Source organism: Sciurus carolinensis, chromosome 12 (assembly GCF_902686445.1).
Source record: "Sciurus carolinensis chromosome 12, mSciCar1.2, whole genome shotgun sequence".
NCBI classification, from domain to species: Eukaryota; Metazoa; Chordata; class Mammalia; order Rodentia; family Sciuridae; genus Sciurus; species Sciurus carolinensis.
The window spans coordinates 114,997,939-115,019,726 of NC_062224.1; the positions used below are offsets into that span (position 1 = coordinate 114,997,939).

General features: G+C 35.7%; 1 protein-coding gene and 1 pseudogene across 9 annotated transcripts in view; both read right to left on the bottom strand.

Moving 5' to 3' along the window:
* The window catches only part of Dcaf6 (DDB1 and CUL4 associated factor 6), a 108,987-nt gene that overhangs the window by 70,434 nt on the left and 16,765 nt on the right, over positions 1-21,788 (bottom strand). For all 9 annotated transcript variants that reach the window (XM_047521492.1, XM_047521491.1, XM_047521488.1 and 6 more), the window contains 3 exons: positions 12,561-12,653; positions 5,787-5,972; positions 1,786-1,899 (listed from right to left, as the gene is read on the bottom strand). In XM_047521492.1, the coding sequence (XP_047377448.1) occupies positions 1,786-1,899; positions 5,787-5,972; positions 12,561-12,653 (393 nt within the window). The remainder of the gene's footprint in view (positions 1-1,785; positions 1,900-5,786; positions 5,973-12,560; positions 12,654-21,788) is intronic.
* LOC124961923 (S-formylglutathione hydrolase-like) lies at positions 16,801-17,697 on the bottom strand (annotated as a pseudogene).

Sequence of the window (21,788 nt, forward strand, 5' to 3'; positions counted from 1 at the left end):
TGGGATACATGTTGTTTCTGTTTCTACATGGAGTAACAGCATACCATTTGCGTAATCATACATTTACATAGGGTAATGATGTTTGATTCATAAATAAATATTATAAAGGTATTGTGTCCATCTATAACTAAAAAAAAATAAGTGCTATCACCTTAAAAACATGTGGATAAGGTATATACTATTTTGGCTAATAACTCCTCTTCATTCTATTCAGTATAATCACACTTTTAAGTTAATTTACCTTATACTTTATTAACATCAGAATATTACTATTACACAGAATAGATTTACCAGTTCTCATAATTCTGAGTTGTTAGTAGTTAATTCCTCTAGTTATTCTTATTTCAAGAAAGCCTGGTTTAGAAAAGCACAACTAAATCCTCCTATAATAAAGTTTAAAAGAACTCAGAAGAATAGATTTTAGTACCAATCACTTTCCTAAGAAACAGGTATTGCAAATGCTCCCAATAGCCTGATTTGTTAGGTTGATTTCTGCCTCCAGTTCCAATGGCTTCCTATTTGCTTATGTATGTGTATACATATATATATATTCATGTTTATATATAAAACATAAAAACTGATTAATATTTGTATCTTTAAGATTTTTTTTCAATTTCTACTTTTTGTTTTCTATTCTCTTTCTCAAATACATAACAACCTTTTCATTCCTGAACCATGTTAACTATGGTAACTTGTTCAGTTAGCAGACAACTGAATTACTAGTAACTCTTGTTTTTTGTTTTTGTTATCTTTCAGTAAAAAGAAACTGAGTAATGATTTTTATTTTCATTTACTACTCCAAATCATCTAAGCCTGGGGATGTGGCTCAGTAGTAGAATACTTGGCTACCATGAACAAGGCCCAGGGTTAAGATTCCCAGTACTGGAGGGGAACAAAAGGTACAAGAAAAAGCTACAAGGGCTGGGGAGACAGCTCAGCTGGTAGAGTGCTTGCCTCACAATCACAAGGCCCTGAGTTCAATCCCCAGTACCGCAAAAAAAAAAAAAAGAAAAAGAAAAAGCTACAGTGCTCTAACTATTGCATAGCAGATAACAACACTTGGAGTTAACAGTGCGGTCAAAAGACTGAAAGACTGCTCAGAGATTTTGTAAGTTTCAAGTAGTACTGAAAAGTCAAATATTGAAAATAAAGCTATATCTTTAGAGAAGTGAGCTAAAACTTGAGTGATCATGTTGACGGGACTTTTTTTCTTTCAAAAAAAATAACATAATTCTTGTTTTAAAGATGGGGGCAAAAGATACTGAACTTACATAAACTTTTATCAGTGCTATTTTGATCAGTCAAAATGGTCTCCATAAGTAAATGAGATATATTGACAAATTCTCCAGGTTTTTATACTAGAGTATATACTAAGCAATTACACAAATTTTCAGAGATTTTATATGCACACATAGGTGCTTAACCATTGAGAAACATTTGCAACCCTTTTTATTTTTTATTTTGTGATAGGGTCTTGCTTAGTTACCTAGGGCCCTGCTAAGTTTCTGAGGCTGGCTTTGGACCGTTGATCCTCCTGTCAGCCTCCCAAGCTGCTGTGATTACAGGCATGCCCAACAATGCCCAGTTAACAGATGAATTTAAAAATACAGTTAAAATATAAGTTCTTCAACTTCATTAAAAATACCTTAAGAAATTTTATGACTGAAGATGTTAGCAAAATTATTTTTTAAAGTTCACCTAGAATCACCCAAAGATAAATAATTGTGCAAATGTAATTATAACCATAACTTTTCTGTATCATTTGTACAGAAACTGGATTCTTACATCTTTGCAATCTTCTTTTGTGCAGCTAGTTTTGATGCGTGTGTCAAACCACCTAACAGTTCCATCTTCACCACAAGAGAGGAAAGTGTAAGGGTCATTGGGTACAGTCATGATCTGAAGACAGAAACAGTAATACAGAAAACCTATTGAACACTGAAGTAGGTGGATTCAAAACACACTATTATTTCATAAAACATTAAAGTTAAAAGCAACAAAATCCATCCCTTTTAATTACTTATGACTTACCTACACCATGAATACAATACAAACAGATGGAGAAACATCAGAATTGAATGAAATATTTTGATATTACAATAACTTCAGACAGAAAGTTAATATTATAAACTTTTATTAACATTTTGATAAGACTTTCCTGCTCCAAAAAGATTCTCTACTACCTAATTTGTTCAAATGATTCCAAAACTAATTTTTATCACTTTTTTGTAATAAATTTATCATTGTATTATAAGTATGTGATAAAATGTTCTTCTCTGATGCTAAAAAAATTACTGTGGAATACTGAAATGATTAAAGCTGATAAACTGAACTCTTAAATGGTGGTGACAATCACACAATATATATGTGATAGCACTGCACTACACACTAAAAAATGGCTGAAATGGAGAATTTTATATTACATATATTTTATTACAATAAAAACATTTTTAAAGAATTAGAACATTTTAGATGTTCCTGTAACCACTTCTAGTTTAGCAATGACAATAATGTAAATTAATGTCCTCTGTGAGGTCTACTGAAGAAAATTCCCTTTTCCTTCCATCCCTAGAAATATATACTACCAATCTTGGGTTTTTAGCATTCCCATACATGGAAGATATTTTTCTGTTTTAAACACTGTATACACAAAAAAGAGCTATACTCGTGAATACATCGAAAATACAAATTAGCACCATTTAGAAATACTACAGCATACCACCAGAATGGCCAAAATGAAAGAGACAGATAATGCATACAGAGTATTGATGTACATGTGGAAAAATCAGAAAAATCACATTGTCAATGGAAGTATAAAAGGGTACAGAAACACACACAGACACACACACACAATGGAAAACCATGTGTCAATATCAATTAAAGTTGATCATATGCCTCTCCTATAATCTAGGAATTCCACTAAAAATAAATGTCTGTACAGAGCCTCCTAAAGAGTTGCACTAGAACGTTCACAGTAACACTATTCAAATTACTCAAAACACTTGAAGCAAACTGAATCATCCAACAACAGAGTGGGAATACTAACTAAAATCTACTTTTAAAATAAAATACCAAATAAGCAATAAAAATGAACAAATTGTTACTATTATCACCAACATGGATGAATCTCAAGGCCTTGTGAAGGAAGTCAGATACAAAAACAACGGTTTCAAAAAAAAAAAAAAAAAAAAAACAGAGCCAGGGACAGGATGTGGATCAGTGGTAGAATGCTTGCATACCATGCATAATATCCTGGGTTCAATCACAAGCATCAAAAGGGAAAAAAGAAAAAGACCAAACACTAAACAAAGAAAGAGAGAAAGAAAGAATAATAATATTTATATAAAGATCAAAACCAAACACAAAGGTTTTGGAAAAACATAAAATTTTAGAGTTTTAGAAGTCAGGATGAGGGGGCTGCTGGTATGCTACATGTTCTGCAGTTCTAGGTGACAGTTACATGAATAGATTTGTTTTGTGATAATTCAAATTCCTTGAGGAATACATTTAGGGTTAATGCACCTTTCCCAAATGTGTTTTTAATTCCATAAAAAACTGAATAATGGGTGGAAAAAGGTCTAATATGCAGTTAATCAAAATTCCAGCAGAAAAGAAATAGAACGATGAAATAATGACCAAAGACTTATTATTATTGACTACAAATTCCCCACATGATTCAAGATGCCAGTTTATGACACCGAGAACATCAATAAATCCCAAGTATGGGAAATAAAAAAGAAATCCATACCTAGACACACTGTTGTGACATAAAAAATAAAAACTATCAAAAAAAAAAAAAAAAGAATTGAAAGTAGTGAAAGAAAAAAGAGATTACCTATAAATGAAGCATAATTAGATTGATGGCTAACTCTGTGACCTCAACAATTAAACTCAGAACACAAGGGATACCACCTGAAATAGAATAGTCATCAAACAAAGGCTATACTCTGCAAAGTTACTTTTCAAGACTGGTACTGGGGGAGCAGGGGAAGGGACGACATTTTCCCACAAATAGGAAAGAAAAGGGAAATTAAAATTGTTTTTTATCAACAAAGTACCATTAAAGGAACTGCCAAACAATGTACTTTAAAGACCAAATGGATCAGGAATGATGAGTGAAAGGTATTTACCTTGTAAATATATAGGTAAATCTAAACACTGAGTATTAAACAGTGATATTATCTAATTCATGAAAGAAAACAGTATAATGAAGTTCTGAACAATATAATCATATAAAATTAGGCAAGAGATGTTTTAAAGTCTTCATTTAGAAGTATGAAGAGACTCTGTCAAATATTCCTGTGAAACCAAATTAGGTAATCTCCAGAATAAAAGACACAAATGTCCACCTTCCAAGCAAGTAGCCAAACAAAATAAAAGACAGACCTCCAAGCACTTTGAAGCATGGACAAGAAAAGGAGATGGCATGAATAGTGGAAAATATTTTAAACAATAAAACACACAGGGTGGGGGGTGTGGCTCAGTGGTAGAACACTTGCCTAGCATATGTAAGGCCCCGGGGGGTTCAAGTCCCAGCCCCACAAAAACAAACAAACAAACAAACAAACAAACAAAAACCCCAAACAGAATAACACATAAATAGACCCAAATATATCAGCACTCACAGTAATTTTAAGTTGACTAAAATTTCCAAGAAAAGATCAAAATTTTGAGAATGGTTAAGAAACAAAATCCAGTTATGTTACTCATATAAGCAGACACCAAAACATAACACAAAAGATGGAAAATAATTACCAGGTTACCACAAATAAGAAATCAAACTTGCTATTATGAAATTAGAGGCAAACATTTTAAAAAGAGCACTTGGTACTATGAGCAATATTTCTGAACTAAAATAAGAAGTATAACTGTGTCATAAATTCACTCCACCTCATTCAATTCAGCTCAAGGTCTGAGCTTATAAATAGATATTCTATAAATCTCTCTCTTTTTCTTTTTTGGTCTACTAGTATTCCATCTAATGTGAAAACCTGATAAATGCTATGATCTGGGTATGGTTGTCTGAATTCCAAGATTTCATATGTTTCAATGTAATCCTCACTCTGAGTAGTAAGAGGGTAGAAATTTGGTTCCGACCACGGCTGTCAGAGGTAGAGCCTTAGAGAGGTATAAATGGGATAAGACGAGGCCATTAAGATGTAGCCCCTGACTGAATCCTGGTGGTTTTATAAGACCAGAAGACACAAGTACACAAACACACACACACACACACACACACACACACACACGCACATGTTTATGCAGGTGTTTTCTGTCTCTTGCCAGAAATGTTCTGCAATGCCTCAGGACTCTACCAGAAAGGCAGCACCTCCAAATCTACAACCATGAGTCAAAATAAATTTCTTTCCTTTATAATTTGCCCAGTCTGTGGTACTGTTATTAGCAATAGAAACAAACATATACAGTAAACATGCTAGCAATGACTTTATGCAAGCACATGACAGAAGTATTCAAGAAGTTAAAACCTAGTTCAGAGCCATGTGGCACAGTAACAGAGGCATCCTTGCAGGGCTAACATCTGTTTTCTCAAAGTATGGTTGCTCAAGCAATTGCAAACCATCTAATAAGACTCTTACTTACATCTTTATTTCTTAAGTTTATCCACAAGTCTATCAAGATAAATTTTCTCAAATGTTTTGCTAAAATCTAATCTGTCATGAATGTGTATATATACACACATCATATATACACACATACACACACACCACACATTTATATAAAAACATACATTTGTAGACAGAATAGATACAATCCTAACACTGTACCTCATATGTAGTTCCATAATGGCACGTAAACTGGCATTGTCTGTTGGTTTCTGCATCTTGCTCAACATTCGTATAAAATATGACTCCATCTCCAGAGCAGGATACAATCTGCTTATCATTTGTGCAAGGTAAGAACTTTGCACTAAATATATTTGCTCGATGCCCTGAACGAATTGTCGTCAAAACCTAAAACATACAGAGAAAATACTTGTGATTAATTTTTTCCTAGGAAAAAAAATTCATGTTTAATATAATCATAGCCAGTAATAAATTCTCATTAACATTCTCATCTCAACAATTACTATCGTAATTAGAATCAGAATCTCACATATTTTTCCGAGATGGGAAGGCTGCATATCATCAATGCAAACAGTGCCATGAAAAGCAAAGGTGCATTTTCCACTTATGTGGTTTACTCATTCACTCATAAAATCTACAAGAAAGAACTATTTGGAATGACTTTTGATATTGACGGGATGCTATATGATTAAGTGATTCCCTTTTTTTAGGATAATCAAACAAACTGAATTTAAATGACTGTCAAAGTAATAAAATGGTAGAGATGAGGATATAGCAGAAGTTCTAATGACTTAATTATACTATGAAGACCACAATTACTATAATAGATATAAAGTTCAAAATTAGCATTTTAATATTTGTAACATACCCTGCAAATAAAGGACAAATTCCCCTAGCAGTGCATAAAAATTGTGAGGAAAAATAACCAACAAGACCTGTTTTGTCTTGTTTTGTATTTAAAAAAGATGGGCAAAAGACCTAAACAAATAATCTGTGGATACACAAATAACCCTTAAAAAATATGGAAAAATACTCCTTTATTCTTAAGGGAAATGCAAATTAAAATTACACCAAGATACCAATTCTTAATTAACAGACTGGCAAAAATTCAAAAGCTTGACAACAGATGCTGTAAGTGAGCCTGTGGAAAACTGGTTCATAATCCTGGCTGGTGGAGGTGCTGAATGGTACACCACCAGTGGGGAGAGGTCAAGAGACTCAAAACACTAAGTATGTGTGTACCCTCTGACCAGGCAAGTCTACTAATAGGAATTTACCCTAAAGATGTACCTCAAACAATACCAAAACCAATTATGTATACACACACACAAAGTTATTAATCATAGTAGCAAAAGCAAAAGGCTGGTTGAACAAACAGGCCTATTTCCACAAGGGGTAGACAATGGGAGGAATAAACCAGCAGGGCTTGGTGGGCTTGGTTATGTTTCATGGAATAAACTTATAACAATTTGAGCATCAAAAAGAGTATCACCGACAGATCAAAACCCATTGAAAAAATTAAAATCTGTAAGTCCATAGTATTTTTTAAAAGGTGACAGGGACAAAATGTTCTATTTACAGAATGCTGCTCTAGTTTTAATTCTGAATGTCCTTCAAAGGCCCATGAGTGAAAGGCTTGGTCCCCAGAGTGGAGCTACCGGGAGACAGTAGACAGGTGGGGCCTTGTGGGAGAGCCTCAGTTCCCTGGGAAGGTGCCGCTGAAGAGTGCGGTGAACCCTGGGTTATGGGGTTAAGAGGCTCTGCTCTGCCACGTGCTCCCACCATGATAAGATGCCTTGCCAGAGGTCCAAAGCAACCAACCGTGAACAGAAACTCCAAACTCTAAGCCAAATTAAACCTCTTCTATTTATAAGTTGGTTATCTCAAGCAACTGCTCATAGTAACAGAAGCTGACCAACACAAATGTAAATTAATAAATGTAGACGGCCACGGTTGGGGGTGTAGCTAAGTGACAATGTTGTCTATTATGTATGTGTCCCAGGGTTCAATTCCCTTCCTAATTAAATAGAAGGAATGACAATTTTTAAAACTGTCTTTCATAAAAAATGATTCAGACAGGAAGCATCAGATGAAAACTACCAGAAGACAGGCTTGGGAAAGAATATTCACACCATCTCAATAAACCACTTCATGGAGATAGCTATGAGTTTCAAAGGGTAACCCAATGGAGGGATCAAATCTAACATAACCAGTAAGAGGACAAACCAACATCATGTACCACCTGTGGGGGATTCTCAACGAAAGTATTTACTCTGAATCTACTCATGAAGATCAACCAGCCAAATTCAACTAGAAAGAGATGCTATAAAAAAACTAGCCTGGCACTGATGTCATGAAATAGAAAAATTAATATAAGTCCTTTAAATAAGACAGATACCATGGTCTTTAACCCTGTTGGACATATTAGGGTGGTTTACAAGTAGCTAACTATATATAAGTCACTCATACGACCATAACTCCTTCGTCTAAGGTTTTCAAGTAGCTAACTTCATGCAAGTCACTCATGTGCTATAGTTCTGTAAAACATTCTCACCAATAAAGAAGGTTATATATTCTCTTTATGTGAACTCAAAAGCTAAGAGCCAATAAAAACCAGAAAATAATTATAATTAAAACTCAGTATGCTGTCACATTTTATTCAATCAGATGCCATAGAGCCTCTGACTAGAACCTAGTCACTGTAAGTCACTTAAAACTACTTGACTAGGGATTAGTTTCTGGGAACCCGTAAGCAAATTTTTAAGTAAATTATAGCTTGTAAGATACAACCAGAACAGCCACTCTCTAGCCTAAAAAAACAAAAATTTTTCACAAGGCAGAGAGCAACAAAAATATAAAATATTTATCTTAGAAAAAATTTTAGGCATGAATTGTGATTCTTAATTATGTACAATGAAAATGATTTGAAAATTTTTAAGTAACTTGGCCACAGTGATAGAAAACTAACACGAGCCTACGTATACCATTTTACTAATAATAATGCAATTAAGAAATTATCACGGAACTCCTCTTCATTCAGAGACCTAAATATTAATGAAAAAAAGCTCACTCTAAAGTAGTACCAAAAAAGACACATGGGTACAACTACTGTGCCACTTTTCAACTCACTGCCGCTCAGCTGCCATTTACCTTTCACTTTACTGACTAGGCAATGGACCTAGCCCCCAAGTGTTTCCTTTGTAGGTTGGACTAACGTAAGCTTTGTCAAGAGAAGGCTCTGGAAGGATGTTGCAGGGAAAGGAGTTTATTTCCTATTCCTGATGTCCTGCCTTGAGCAGGATCTGAGACGTGCACAGGTTCTCCAGTGCTAGAGACAGTGTGGACAGCTGCAGGTGGTCCACAAGTGGCCCAGCTCCTGGATGAACTTTGCAGTACCAGCAGTTACCAGTTTCTCCGACAATGCCATCCTCCCCAAGTCCTGGGACAGTCTAGAGCCTACTTCTCCTTCAACAGCCTTCTCCAAGGCCCTTGAGGAGGTATTCCAAACAGTTCCAAAGGGAACCCCCCCTCATTCTACTAGCACGGCATTACAACAGCCTTTGCCACCCAATCAGCCACAGCGTGCCCTCTCTAACAATGTCTAGATCTCAGCACTAGAGGGAGGGGCTCTTCTTTGGGTAGTTTATCTCAGGGAAGGCTCATTATATCTATTATTTCTGTAATTTTTGGAGTCTTTTTAACATTTTACTAGCCAAGTCCTTAGTATTCTGATCTCTTTTTATAGGTAATAATTCTTCATATTTTTTAAACAATTTTATTTAGTTGTAGATGGACACAACATCTTTGTTTATTCATTTATTTTCATGTGGTGCTGAGGATTGAACCCAGTGCCTCTCACATGTGATCTCTACCACTGAGCCACAGCCCCAGTCCAAAAATTCTTCATATTAAAGTTTCCCTGTTGAAATTACTATGTGGTTTTTCTTACCGAGTCTTGACTGCTACAATTGCTACCACTAGTTGTGATAGTTGCTACTACTACAAAAAAGAGAGACACATTTTCAGAAGAATTATTAAAAGAATAGATGTTAAAAAGACATAACATTGGAAATATAAGAAAATGAAAAAAATTAACAACAACAACAAAAAAATCCATGAGGTGGGAGGCAGCTGGGAAACACGGACAGTCGGCAATTCCTATCCATGGGTTCCACATCTGCAGCTGCAACCAACCACAGACCAAAAAAGCTGTGTCCACACTAAACATGGGCTGATCTCATCACTATTCTATAAGCAACATGTGGTAAGACAACTATTCACATAGCACTTACGTGGTATTAGGTAATCTAGAAATGACGAAGTATACAGCAGGAGCTAGTGTGTGGGTTATATGCAAATACTGAGACATTTCATTATGTAACAGAACTGAGCATCCACAGATTTTGATATCCACAGAGGTCCTGGAACCAATCTCCCATGAGACAACTACATTCCTAGTCTTAACTAGAACTTTAAAAAATTCTAAATGTTGAAGATCTTACAAACTTTAAAATAACTATTTAGCCATGAATAAAATAGGTTTCCCTTGTAAATAGAAGATGGAGTGTAAAGAAGAGCACACGACTTCTTTTTACTAAAACCAGTCAGCTGGGGCTGGGGATATAGCTTAGCTGGTAAAGTGCCTGCCTCCCATGCACAAAGTCCTGGGTTCAATCCCCAGCACCACAAAAAATAAATAAATAAATAAAATAAAATAAAATAAAACCAGTCAGCTGTTTATATCTTTATCATTCATAGCTAAGTTTTCTTATTCTTGCAAACCGAACATTATTAAGTAGTAATTAAAATAAGCTACCCGAGAATTAGTCACATGGCAGTCAGTTGACTCTTCTTTTTTTTTTAGTTTTTTTAGTTGTCGATGGATTATTGATTGATTGATTGATTGTGCTAAGGATTGAACCCAGAGCCTCATACTTTATTATCTAAAAAGTTTTAAGTACAAATTTTTTTAAAACCTAAATTTCAACCAGAAGTAATGAAACAATGACTAAGCTCAGCAACTTTATTCACAACTATTCTAAACATTAAAATACCCAACTTTTAAAATGTTAAAATATTATACTAAAGTAACACATAAAAGTAACTTTCTCAGTTAACTCATTTTATACATAGCACATGCTTTTCCTATAGTTAAGGGCACTTTATAAATGTGTTCTATGCACATGAAAAACTTTTTTTATACAGCTTAACTATAAGAGTTATGCAACTGAATGCTTTGTCCTACTAATGATTAAAAACTCCCCAAATGAATGAGTAAATTGTTGAGAAACATGATAGAAAAACCTTCTACTAATGATAAAATTATGGCATTTGCAGGCAAATGGATGAAATTGGAGAATATCATGCTAAGTGAGATAAGCCAATCTCAAAAGACCAAAGGACAAATGATATCGCTAATAAGTGGATGATGACACAGAATGGGGGGTAGGAGGGGTTAGTGTTAGGGTTAGAGTTAGGGTTAGGGAGGGGGGCAAGAATGGAGGAAGGAAGGACTGTATACAGGGAAAAGAGGGGTGGGAGGGGTGGGGGGGAAGGGAAAAAATAATAGAATGAATGAAACAACATTACCCTATGTAAATTTATGATTATACAAATGGTATGCCTTTACGCCATGTACAAACAGAGAAACAACATGTATCCCATTTGTTTACAATAAAAAAAAAAAAACCTTCTACTTCTGTCCCAATAGCATTTCCAATTTTACCCTGAAATCTGTAATACTAAGTATTTATCAGACTATATTGTTATTATTTAACCATTTATTATTAACAACAAACTGGATACTTTTCAAAATTTGTAAGAACAAGCTCAAAATAAATTGGGAGCATTGTATGCCTACAAATTATGCTTTATATAATTTTACCTAGCATATTGCTGGGCAGAGAATAGCAGTTTTAATGTTTTTAGAAAATTTAACAGTACAATAAAAATATAGTTCATAACATTTCAGGGAACAAAAGGATGAAACTAGTAGTGTTCTGCTTCACATAATAGCCTAAAGACTGCTCAGTAAAACCTTTACCTTTAAAAGTCACCATTCCTTAAATTAAAAATTAACGGTGAAAGTAAACATACTAACTATGCCAGCTGAGACAAGCTCATTCTAGGTGACAGAACAGGAATTTTTTTCAGTATTATCTGAAGAAATTTTAAATTAAAAAAAAAAAAACTCCCTCTAACACTTTCACTTTCTTGTAAATATTTAAAATTAAAACACTTGAACCTGAATGTTTACAAAACTGAAGTTATTATATACAGAATGTCATGATAGACAAGTATGAACAAGTATTACTGAAATTTAAAACTCCAACTCTTAGAAAACTAGTAATTTATCTTCACTAATGTACATTATTAATTCTACTGTGAATGTTTATACCTCCAAGTATTTATAAATACAAAAGTAAGTACCCAATTTGGAAAGACCCTGACTTTACAGTTAAAAAGTTCTTTTTTTTTTTTTAATATTTTTATTAGTTGTTGATGAACCTTTTTTTTTTTACTTACTTGTATGTGGTGCTGAGAATTGAACCCAGGGCCTCACACACACTAGGCAAGTGCTCCACCACTAAGCCACAATCCCAGCCTCCAAAAAAGTTATTTCTAATATGCTACAAGTAAATAATAATGGTAAAGAAATTCACTTACTGAGACACTTTTATACTAAAGGGGAAAAAAGCCATTGCCTTTTTCCCCAATAATGTTACTGAGATAATGTCACTTGTGACAACTATTATGCAGTATATATTTAAATTTTCCAGATTCTAGGGCTGATTAAAGTCTTACACAGTCCCCAAGGAAACTAAGAGAGATACGTGTAATGACTTCTAATTTTTACAATTAATTTTGGCAAAATAAAGAGAGTATTCTATTGCAAATGCCCATCCCATGACTATATGATCAGCTTTTTTATTTTTTTTCTCTCATTACAGCTTGTCTTTTTTTTAACCACATTACCTTTCTGCTGTAAGGATTACTAATTACTAACTTGGTGTCATCTGAGCCAGATAATATATATTCTCCAGTGTCATTCCAACAGATTGTATTAACCTGTAAAGGAAGCAAAAAAAGAAATATAAGCAAACCGGACATTAAAGAAAGTATGTCACTTTTCACTTACCTGATGATACAAAATTGATATCACTAATGGGGTTATGTCTACAGTAAAAAAGTATCTGAGTTTCTGTATTGAAATAAACAGGCTTCAGTTCTCAATTCCACATGAAAGAAGCCTGACGATAAGTGAAAAGCTGAGAAGACACAAAATCAACACCAACTCTTCAGAGAAGTGAGAACACAGGAGGAACTGCCGCCACAAGTCCACAGAGACCCAAGGTAAACGCAGGGAGTCTTGGTGTACCGGAACACAGGAAGAAAACCTCAGTGGGAAACTGTCAGGACAGGAAAACCCCAACTATAACCGATGAAGTTTGGGGAGGTTCAGAAAGAACAAGCCTATTGCTAAAATTGACAGGGGACTACCACCATGGGGAACACACATTGTGATGAGTTTTAACTTCAGTGGCTCATCTAGGTTCTCAAAATAAATCTGAGAAAAATTCCCGTGTGCTTTAGTCAAAGAACCAATTTGAAATACGGCAAAGTCTCCATTCTTAACAAGATCTGCCCTTGAAACTATTTAATCATACCTTAACCTGCTAGAATGTAAGAACAGATGGGCAATGTAAAGCACTGAGAGGGAAATTCTAAGAAAGAATAAAAAGGAATGTTAGAGATCAGAAACACTATAATAGAAAAGAAGATGCCTTTGACAGGCTTATTAGTAAATGGGACAAAGTTTAGGAAAGACTCTCTGACCTTGAGGATATAGCAACAGAAACCTACAAAACTGAAAAGCAAAGACAAGAGCAAAAAAGACAAAAAAAAAAAATAACCAAAGTCTGTCACATACCTTGTGTGTGTGTAATAGATATACCAAAAGGTAAAGAAGGAGAGAAAAGAAGGGAAAAAAATCGGAGACAATGATGACTGAGAATTACCCCAAATTAATGTCAGAGACCAAACCACAGATCTAGGTATCTCAGAGAAGACCTGACAAAATGAATAGCAAAAGAACTTTGTCACCTAGGCACATAATTTCAAACTAAAGAAAAAAATTAAAAATTCTGAAAGAAGCCAGAAGGAAGTAACACCTTATTCACAGAGGAATAAAGATAAGAATTATAACTGGCTGGGGCCGTGGTGCACACCTATAATCCCAGCAATCTGGGAGGTTGAGACAGGAGGATACCAAGTTCAAAGCCAGTCTCAGCAACACAGTGAGGTCCTAAGGAATTCAGTGAGACCCTGTCTCTTAAAAAAAAAAAAAAAAAATAAGAAGGAGGACTGGGGATGTAGCTCAGTGGTTAAGCACCCCTAGGTTCAATCCCTGGTAGTAAAAAAGAATTACATCTGACATCTCCTCAAAAATCGTGTAAGAAAGAAGAAAGTGAAATGAAAATACTTAAGTGTTAAGAGAAAATAAACAACATGTTTAACCTAAAATTCCTATAAAATTATCCTTCAAAAATCAAGGAAGAAATATTTTTTTCAGATAAACACACACTGAGGGAATTTACTACCCGGTAGACTTACCTTGCAAGAAACATTAAGAAGTTCTTCAGAGAAAAAGAAAATAATATAGATCAGAAACTTGGATCTACACAAAGGAAAAACATCTAAGAAGGAATAAATGATGATAATATTTAATATGCTTATTCTTAATTGTTCTTAATAACTAAACAAACAGCAATTATCATTGTTCAAAATAATTTTCAATTGTATACAAATATGCTTATCTCTATATCTATAAGTGAAATGAATGACAACATTAATACAAAGTACAGAAGGGAGAATTCAGGATTAATTCTGTACTTAGACTACTCATGAAGCAGTATGGTGTTATCTGAATAAAGCAGACTTGGATTAGATGTGTATGTATATTGCAAACACTAAAGGACAAAAATTGGAACAAAAAGCAAGGGTAACAAATAGAAAACAACTGTAAAGAAGATAATCAACTACTTTGATAATCACTTTAAACATCAACGGTATAAATGCACCCATTAAAAGACTGTCAGGATGGATCAAAACAAGAAGACCCAAATATATGTTATCTACACTTTAAACATAAAGACTCTTAATATTAAAAGTAAATGAATTGTAGCTGGAATTGTACTGGAATTGTAGCTCAGTGGCAGAGTGCTTGCCTAGCATTTGTGAGACACTGGGTTTGATTCTCAGCACCACCTAAAAATAAATAAATAAAGGTCCAACAACAACTAAAAAAAATTTTTTTAAAGTAAATGAAGAGAAAAGATACATGCTAACTAATCAGAAGAAAGTCAGCAGGCAGAGCAGATTTCAAAGCACAAAAAGGTATCAGAAAAAAAGAAAGACATTTCATACTGGTTCAAAGGTCAGTTCAAGAAGACAATAATCCATAACATGTAGGTGCTTAACAGAGGCAAAAACTGACAGGAATGCACAGATGAAGAGATGAATCTACTATCATATTGAGAGACTTCAATATACCTCTTTATCAGAAATAGATCTAGCAGATTACTTTATATACAGCTATGTCATGTAACAATGGCTATAAATTTTGAAAATGAGTCAACAGGCCATTTCATCATTGTACAAACATCACAGAGTGCACATACGCAAACGAAGACTGCTGTGACATCAGGAAGCAAAATGATCTCATGGGACCACTTGTAAGACAGAAGATAAAAGCAGTCTATCAGTTATCAAAATGTCTCTATGTGGCACATGACTGTTATCTTATTAAGTGAACCAAGACAAGAATCTGAAGACTACACACCATGGAATTTCAACTACAAGACATTCTGGAAAAGGAAAAACTATGGAGACTAGAAAAATATTAGTGGCTGTCAAGAGCAGACAGGAGGGAAGAATTTTTAGGACAGTGAAACAACCCTGTGTAAGTACTATAAAGGAGCTAGATAGTATCACAAGTTTGTTCACACCCACTGAAATGTCCAACACCAAGAATGAATTTTTAGTAAACTATGGACACTGGGTGACTGTGCAGGTTAAGTATAACAAATGTACCACTCTGGGGTGGGAGGAAGTTGATAATATGGGAGGGTACATGCATGTGTGGGCAGGGAGTGCAAGAGAAATTAGTATACCTGTCTCTCAATCTTGCTGCCAACCTAAAACTGCTCTTAAAAAAGTCTGGAGCTTCAGTGGAGCAATCAGTTAGTGTGTAGTACTAATAAAAAAATTAAGTATGAGCTGGGGCTATAGCTCCATGATACAGCATGTGCAAGGCCCTGGGCTGGATCCTTGAAAGTGAAAAAAAATAAAGTCTCAAAAAACAGTAACTGCATTGACTGCCATTTAGCAACACAATTGCTACTGCTAAAGGTTCAGGTCCTGGAAGCTCAGGCTTCCAGGCCCCTGTGCGGCATTGCTGAAGTGGTCAAACTGTTAAGTAGTAAGGCCTAATGCAAGGTGATTAAGTCATGGACACCACCCTTGCAAGGAGTTATCGATGACCTTGCAGACTAAGTTAGTCTCATAGTGTGGGTTTTATAAAGTTAGGCTTGGGTTCTTCTCCAGGCAGCCACTTCCTTTCCAGCCTCTCCACCCCTTGTGATGCAGCCAAGAGGACCCTCCCAGAGGTCGAACTTCGTGTGATGAGATGATGCAATTCCTGTGTGATGAGCTGAAGTGAGGCAAACAACAGACATTTTCACACAGAAACGGGCTTTCTATTGGCTTTCTGATGATACATCAGGAGGGGAAACACCTGCTTTAGGTGATCCTGGATCACATAGCCATAATGATGTCAATGACTGGATGTTAGGTGCAGACAGTGTTGACAGTTGAGGATTCTCAACAATTGAAGGTTTGAAGGTTTCTTTGCTGAAACCTTCTGGAAGAATATATATCAGAAGTTGCTGTCTCTTTTTAACTCATCAAAGTGTTGCTGCAGAGGTTGTAATCTTTGGGTGAGCACACAGGTGACTTTAAAACAGTGTTCCATCTGAAGATTGTGTTCCAAAATTGTGTCCTTTAATGTCTTATAATTCAAAATGGTTCTGCAAATTTATGTCCACACTGATGCTATTTCCACTGCTTATTCATCTTCCTCCATAACAAGTTCTTCTAATTCCTCATTTTAAAAAAATTTTATATATTTATTCAGAGATTCAATTGTACAATGAAGTTATTTTAGCATTATGAAATCCAATGTTTTGAAATATTTTCCCTTGGCCATTCTATTATAATTTTCATAATCTTGAAGAGTCTCCTTAGCTTGATGTCTAATGTGAGCAGTAATAAAGGTTACAATAAAATAGTAGCTATAATCATAAGCCTCCTATAATCTAAAAATAACAGGGATTTTCTTTTCTACACAAGCAGTTATGAAATGATCAGGGAGTAACTGTCCATCTAGAAGAAACTGGTTATCGATCAATTAGTACGTCCAGCTGAGAACCTGGATAGGATTTCACAAGATGGGACACATCATACGCCTTCCATTTATTTTGATCTGTTCCCAAATATCCACTAAATGATTTTGGGCCCCAAGAACAGAGTACTGGGTTGCAAATTGGAGCAAATGATGACAAAGATTTGTATTTTCCAGGACTTTTCAAAGCACAAATCAGAGCTCCATGACCTCCCACAGAGTGGCCAAAAATAGACACCCTTTGGAGGTCCACTGGAAAATTGGCATTCCTGAGCTGAGGAAGCTCCTCTGTTACGTAAGAGGACACCCTGTAGTTAAAGTCTTCCAAGGCCCTTCAGCAGCATTCACATAAAATCCTGCACCAGTGCCAAAGTCCCAGCTCTCATCTTCTTTATTACTGCAGCAACGAGGACTGATACCTGGAACAATGACAACAAGGCATGTTCTGAGGGTGGTTTGATGACAACCAGATTTTGATATAAAATCTGTTCTGAGAAAGTTAAACCAGACAACCAATACACTGCAGGGCACTTTCCACTTTCCGCCTTTGGTGGTAAGTAGACAGCAAATTTCACTTTGCAGTGAAATTTCACTTTGTAGAAATCCTTTCTACAATCCCCCAAAGCACTTGTTGCTGGACAAGTGTTTCATGCCATTCTTTCCCTGTCCAATTGCTACTTGCTTTTTTTGTATGCAGCAAAGGGCAGATGATAGTATGGCTGCAGCAGGGGTGGCAGTGGAGACAGAAGAGGTAGCTTGAAGGGGAATCTAATTCCTCATTTGTTAACACTTCTCCATGTCTTTCAGTATATTCTTCTGACTTCCTGATCAAGCCTGTTGGCAAATCCTTTTCCATCTTGCTAAATGAATGATTTTCCTCACCGATCCATCAAACCTGAAAAAGTCTTTAAAATCACTCATTAACTAAATTTTCCGAGCAGGCATTTATGGTGTCTGATTCTAATTCTCTACAGAAGCTTTGAAGGATGCAACAGTATCACAGCAAATGATTTCCAGCACCACATTTATTATGTTGAGATTAGGCCTGCATCAATTGCTATCAAATACAAATAAATACTACCTGGGGCTAAGAAGTTCAAACAAGGAGGTTTTATTTGGAGGTAAATATATAACCCTGATCATTTTCATTTTCATAGCAAACCGATGAGGATGGTCAGGTGTATTGTCTGTTATTAGTAGGACTTTAAATTGCAACCCTTCCTCTTCCAAGTATTTTTTTCATTTCTGTGATGAAGCCCTGATGGAACCATTACATAAACAGTAGATCTGTCCCCGATGCTTTCTGATTATGTTGCCAGAACACAGATACTTTTTGTGTCTGAAAGTGTGTGGGTTCTTCACTTTGCACATTGTGGCTGGCTTTATCATGTCCTGAAGTGTTGTCGCGTAGCACCAGAGTTAATATGTCCTTCCATATCTTATGCCCTGGGGCCTCCTTTGGCCTTTTGTATGTTCTACTGGGCATTTTCTTCCAGAAAAGGCCAGTTCTATAACACCTGAAGACTTGCTTTTGGATGGTGTCCTTTCTCCTTAATTAACTTCTTCAACTCTGCCAGAAATGTGGCAGCTGTTTCTTCATCAAGAGATGCAGTTTCTCCAGGTTTTGTGGTAGTAGGTATTTTTACTCCAAATATATTCCTGAATCTATGTAATCACCCTTTACTTGCATTAGATAGCTTGGTGTCACTCATTTCAGGACATTCCTTGCTGAATTCTTTATCAAGGTTCCATGCTTGCTGGCACAACACACTGCCCACATTGGAAGACATTTTTTTGTTCATGCCTTCCATCCACAAATTCAATGCCTTTTCCATCTCAACTAAGCACTATAGTCATCACATGCAGATTGAGGTACAGGTGCAAAAAGCAAAACCAGCATGAATTTCTTTATCCTTCTTCATAATTTCACTGTTTGAAAATGTGTTCTCACCATAGGTTTTAGCAATTTCAGCAAGTGATTTTTTTTCTTCCTTATAGAGAACTTGTACTTTTTCACTTGAAGGAAGTACTCAATGGCTTGTCTTTGGCATATCTTAATTACTAGCATCGCTACTCTTCTGCTTTGGGCTATTACTAAGTAAAATCAGAGTTGTGCTCTGTGATGCTGAAACAGTGGATCTGATCCTAAAACAGCTAGTAAGTGACTTAATGGGTGGGTAGCATACACAGCATAGATATACTGGACAAAGGGATGATTATTCATGTCCTGGGCAGGATGGAGTGGGAAAGCACAAGATTTCATCGCACTACTCAGAATGATGCACAATTTAACACCACAAATTGTTTATTTCTGGAATTCTCCATTTAATACTTTCAGGCTATAGCTGACCACGTGCAAATGAAACCACAGAAACCAAAACCACAGATGACATGGTACTACTATAATAATGGTGGGAATGATAAATGATATAATGACTAGAAAACAGCTTTTTTCTTTAAAAAGGTAAGCATGTACCTACTGCTTATTATTGTTGTACTTCTAGCTATTTAATAAACAAGAATAAAAGCACTATATATGAACATAAAAAAACAGTACACAAATATTCATGGTAACTTCATTTGTAAGAGTCCCCAACTAGAAACAACCCAATGCCCATTAACAGATAAACAGATAAGCAAATTATGATATACCCACAGGATGAATGCTACTCAGCAATAAGTTACTGAACTACTGAAACACTCCACAACATGGATGAATTCCAAAAAAGTATTCTAAGTAAGCCTTGAATGTAAAAGCAACCAAACAAACAAAAGAATACAGGGCCATGAGTACAGCTCAGTGCTACAGTGTTTGCCTAACACACACGAGGCCCTGAGTTCAATTCCCAACACATAAAAAAAAAAAAAAAATGATGATTTCATTCATGTAAAAGTCAACAAAATGTACACTAACTTACAGTGATGAAGAGGAGGTCAGTGGCTGACAAGATGGTGGTAAGAAACGAGAGGACACTGATATTAATGGGTGACTGATAAGCTCACGATCTTGACTGTGGTGATGATTTCATGAATGTATACACAAGCTCAACTTATCAAAATGTACACTTTAAATACAGTCAACTAAAACTCAGTAGAGGGATTAAAAATCTCTACAAAATTTAAACACAAATGTAAGTTAATTCACAAACATAAAACTATCATGTAATTTAAAAAATTAGACTGGTATTATTCCTTTTTTATCAGCTACATTGGACATAGAAGGTCTTCAAATACACTAAGTGAAAATAATGTTCAATCTAACATTCTATAAAACCACCCAAATCATCAATCCAGTGTGAAGGCAGAGAAAAAAGAAGTTTAAAATGGTAAAGAAAAGTTTACTTTCCACTCACCCTTAGAAAAATATTTGGGAATCTACTCAGTAACACCTGAAAAAATAATTTTAAAGATGGGAAGAATACACAGCTGTGCAAACTTGAAAATACAAAAATGGCAACCACGTATCATGAAGGAGAATCAATTTGCAGTTAGCCCTAGGAAAGTCTCCTTTGGGTAAGGTAAAATTTTGACCCCTGGTCCCGAAAAGATATAAAATCTAACACATAACACACTCTAAAGATTCTTTTTTTTAATATATATTTTTTAGTTGTTGATGAACCTTTATTTAATTCATTTATTTATATGCAGTGCTAAGAACCGAACCCAGTGCCTCATAGATATTAGGCAAGTGCTCTACCACTGAGCCACAATCCCAGTCCCTCTAAAGATTCTTCAATGAGGGGCTGGGGTTGTAGCTCATTGGCAGAGCACTTGCCTTACATGCATGGGGCACTGGGTTCGATCTTCAGCACCACATAAATAAATAAAATAAAGACATTATGTCCATACACAACTTAAAAAAAAAAAGATTCTTCAATGAACAATTAATTCATAAGTGGCACATTTATGCTGTGTATACCTCCTGATATTAACTGAAAGGGGAAAAAAAAATCTCGGAACATATCTCCTCAGTCAAGTATTCCAGGACAGAAGGGGCAAGTATGTTGACAAAGATGACATTAATGAGTTTATATAACTGCAATGTCAGAAAATCGCACCACAGGGTTGGGGGAACTTACCAGAAAAAGAAAGCGACTGATCAGGGTTAGCACACTAATGAGGATGGACAGGGAAAGCTTCTCTGACAGGTAACAGTTGAAGGAAAGCCGAACGAAATGAAGTAAGCGTTCACAGAAATAGAGACAAGTTCTGGGTTTAAGGCATAAAATACATGGGGCGAAGGTATACTTGGCATATTTAAGAATAACAAAAAGACAGGTATGACTGAAACAAATAGATGCAAGAGATAAAACTGGAGAAGGTAGAAAGTGACAAATAATGCAGGGCCGTGAGAGCAATGGAAAGGCCTCTGGTAGCCTCTGGTGCATGTCTATAATCCCAGTAACTCAGCACTGAAGAGGAGAACCCTACGATCAAGACCAGCCTAGGCACTTGGCGAAACCTTGTCTCAATATAAAATTAAGAAGGGCTGGGCGCCGGGCATGGTGGCACTCACTCACCTGTAATCCCAGTGACTCAGGACACTGAGACAGGAGGATCACAAGTTCAAAGCCAGCCTGAGCAACTTAGAGAGGCCCTAAGCAACTTAGTGAGATCCTGCCTCAAAATAAAATAAATAAATAGAGAGGATAGAGGATGCAGTTCAGGGGTAAAGCACTCCTAAATCCCCAGAACCTAAAGGGAAAAAAAGGGGGGATCTGGGGTGTAGCTCAGTGGTAGAG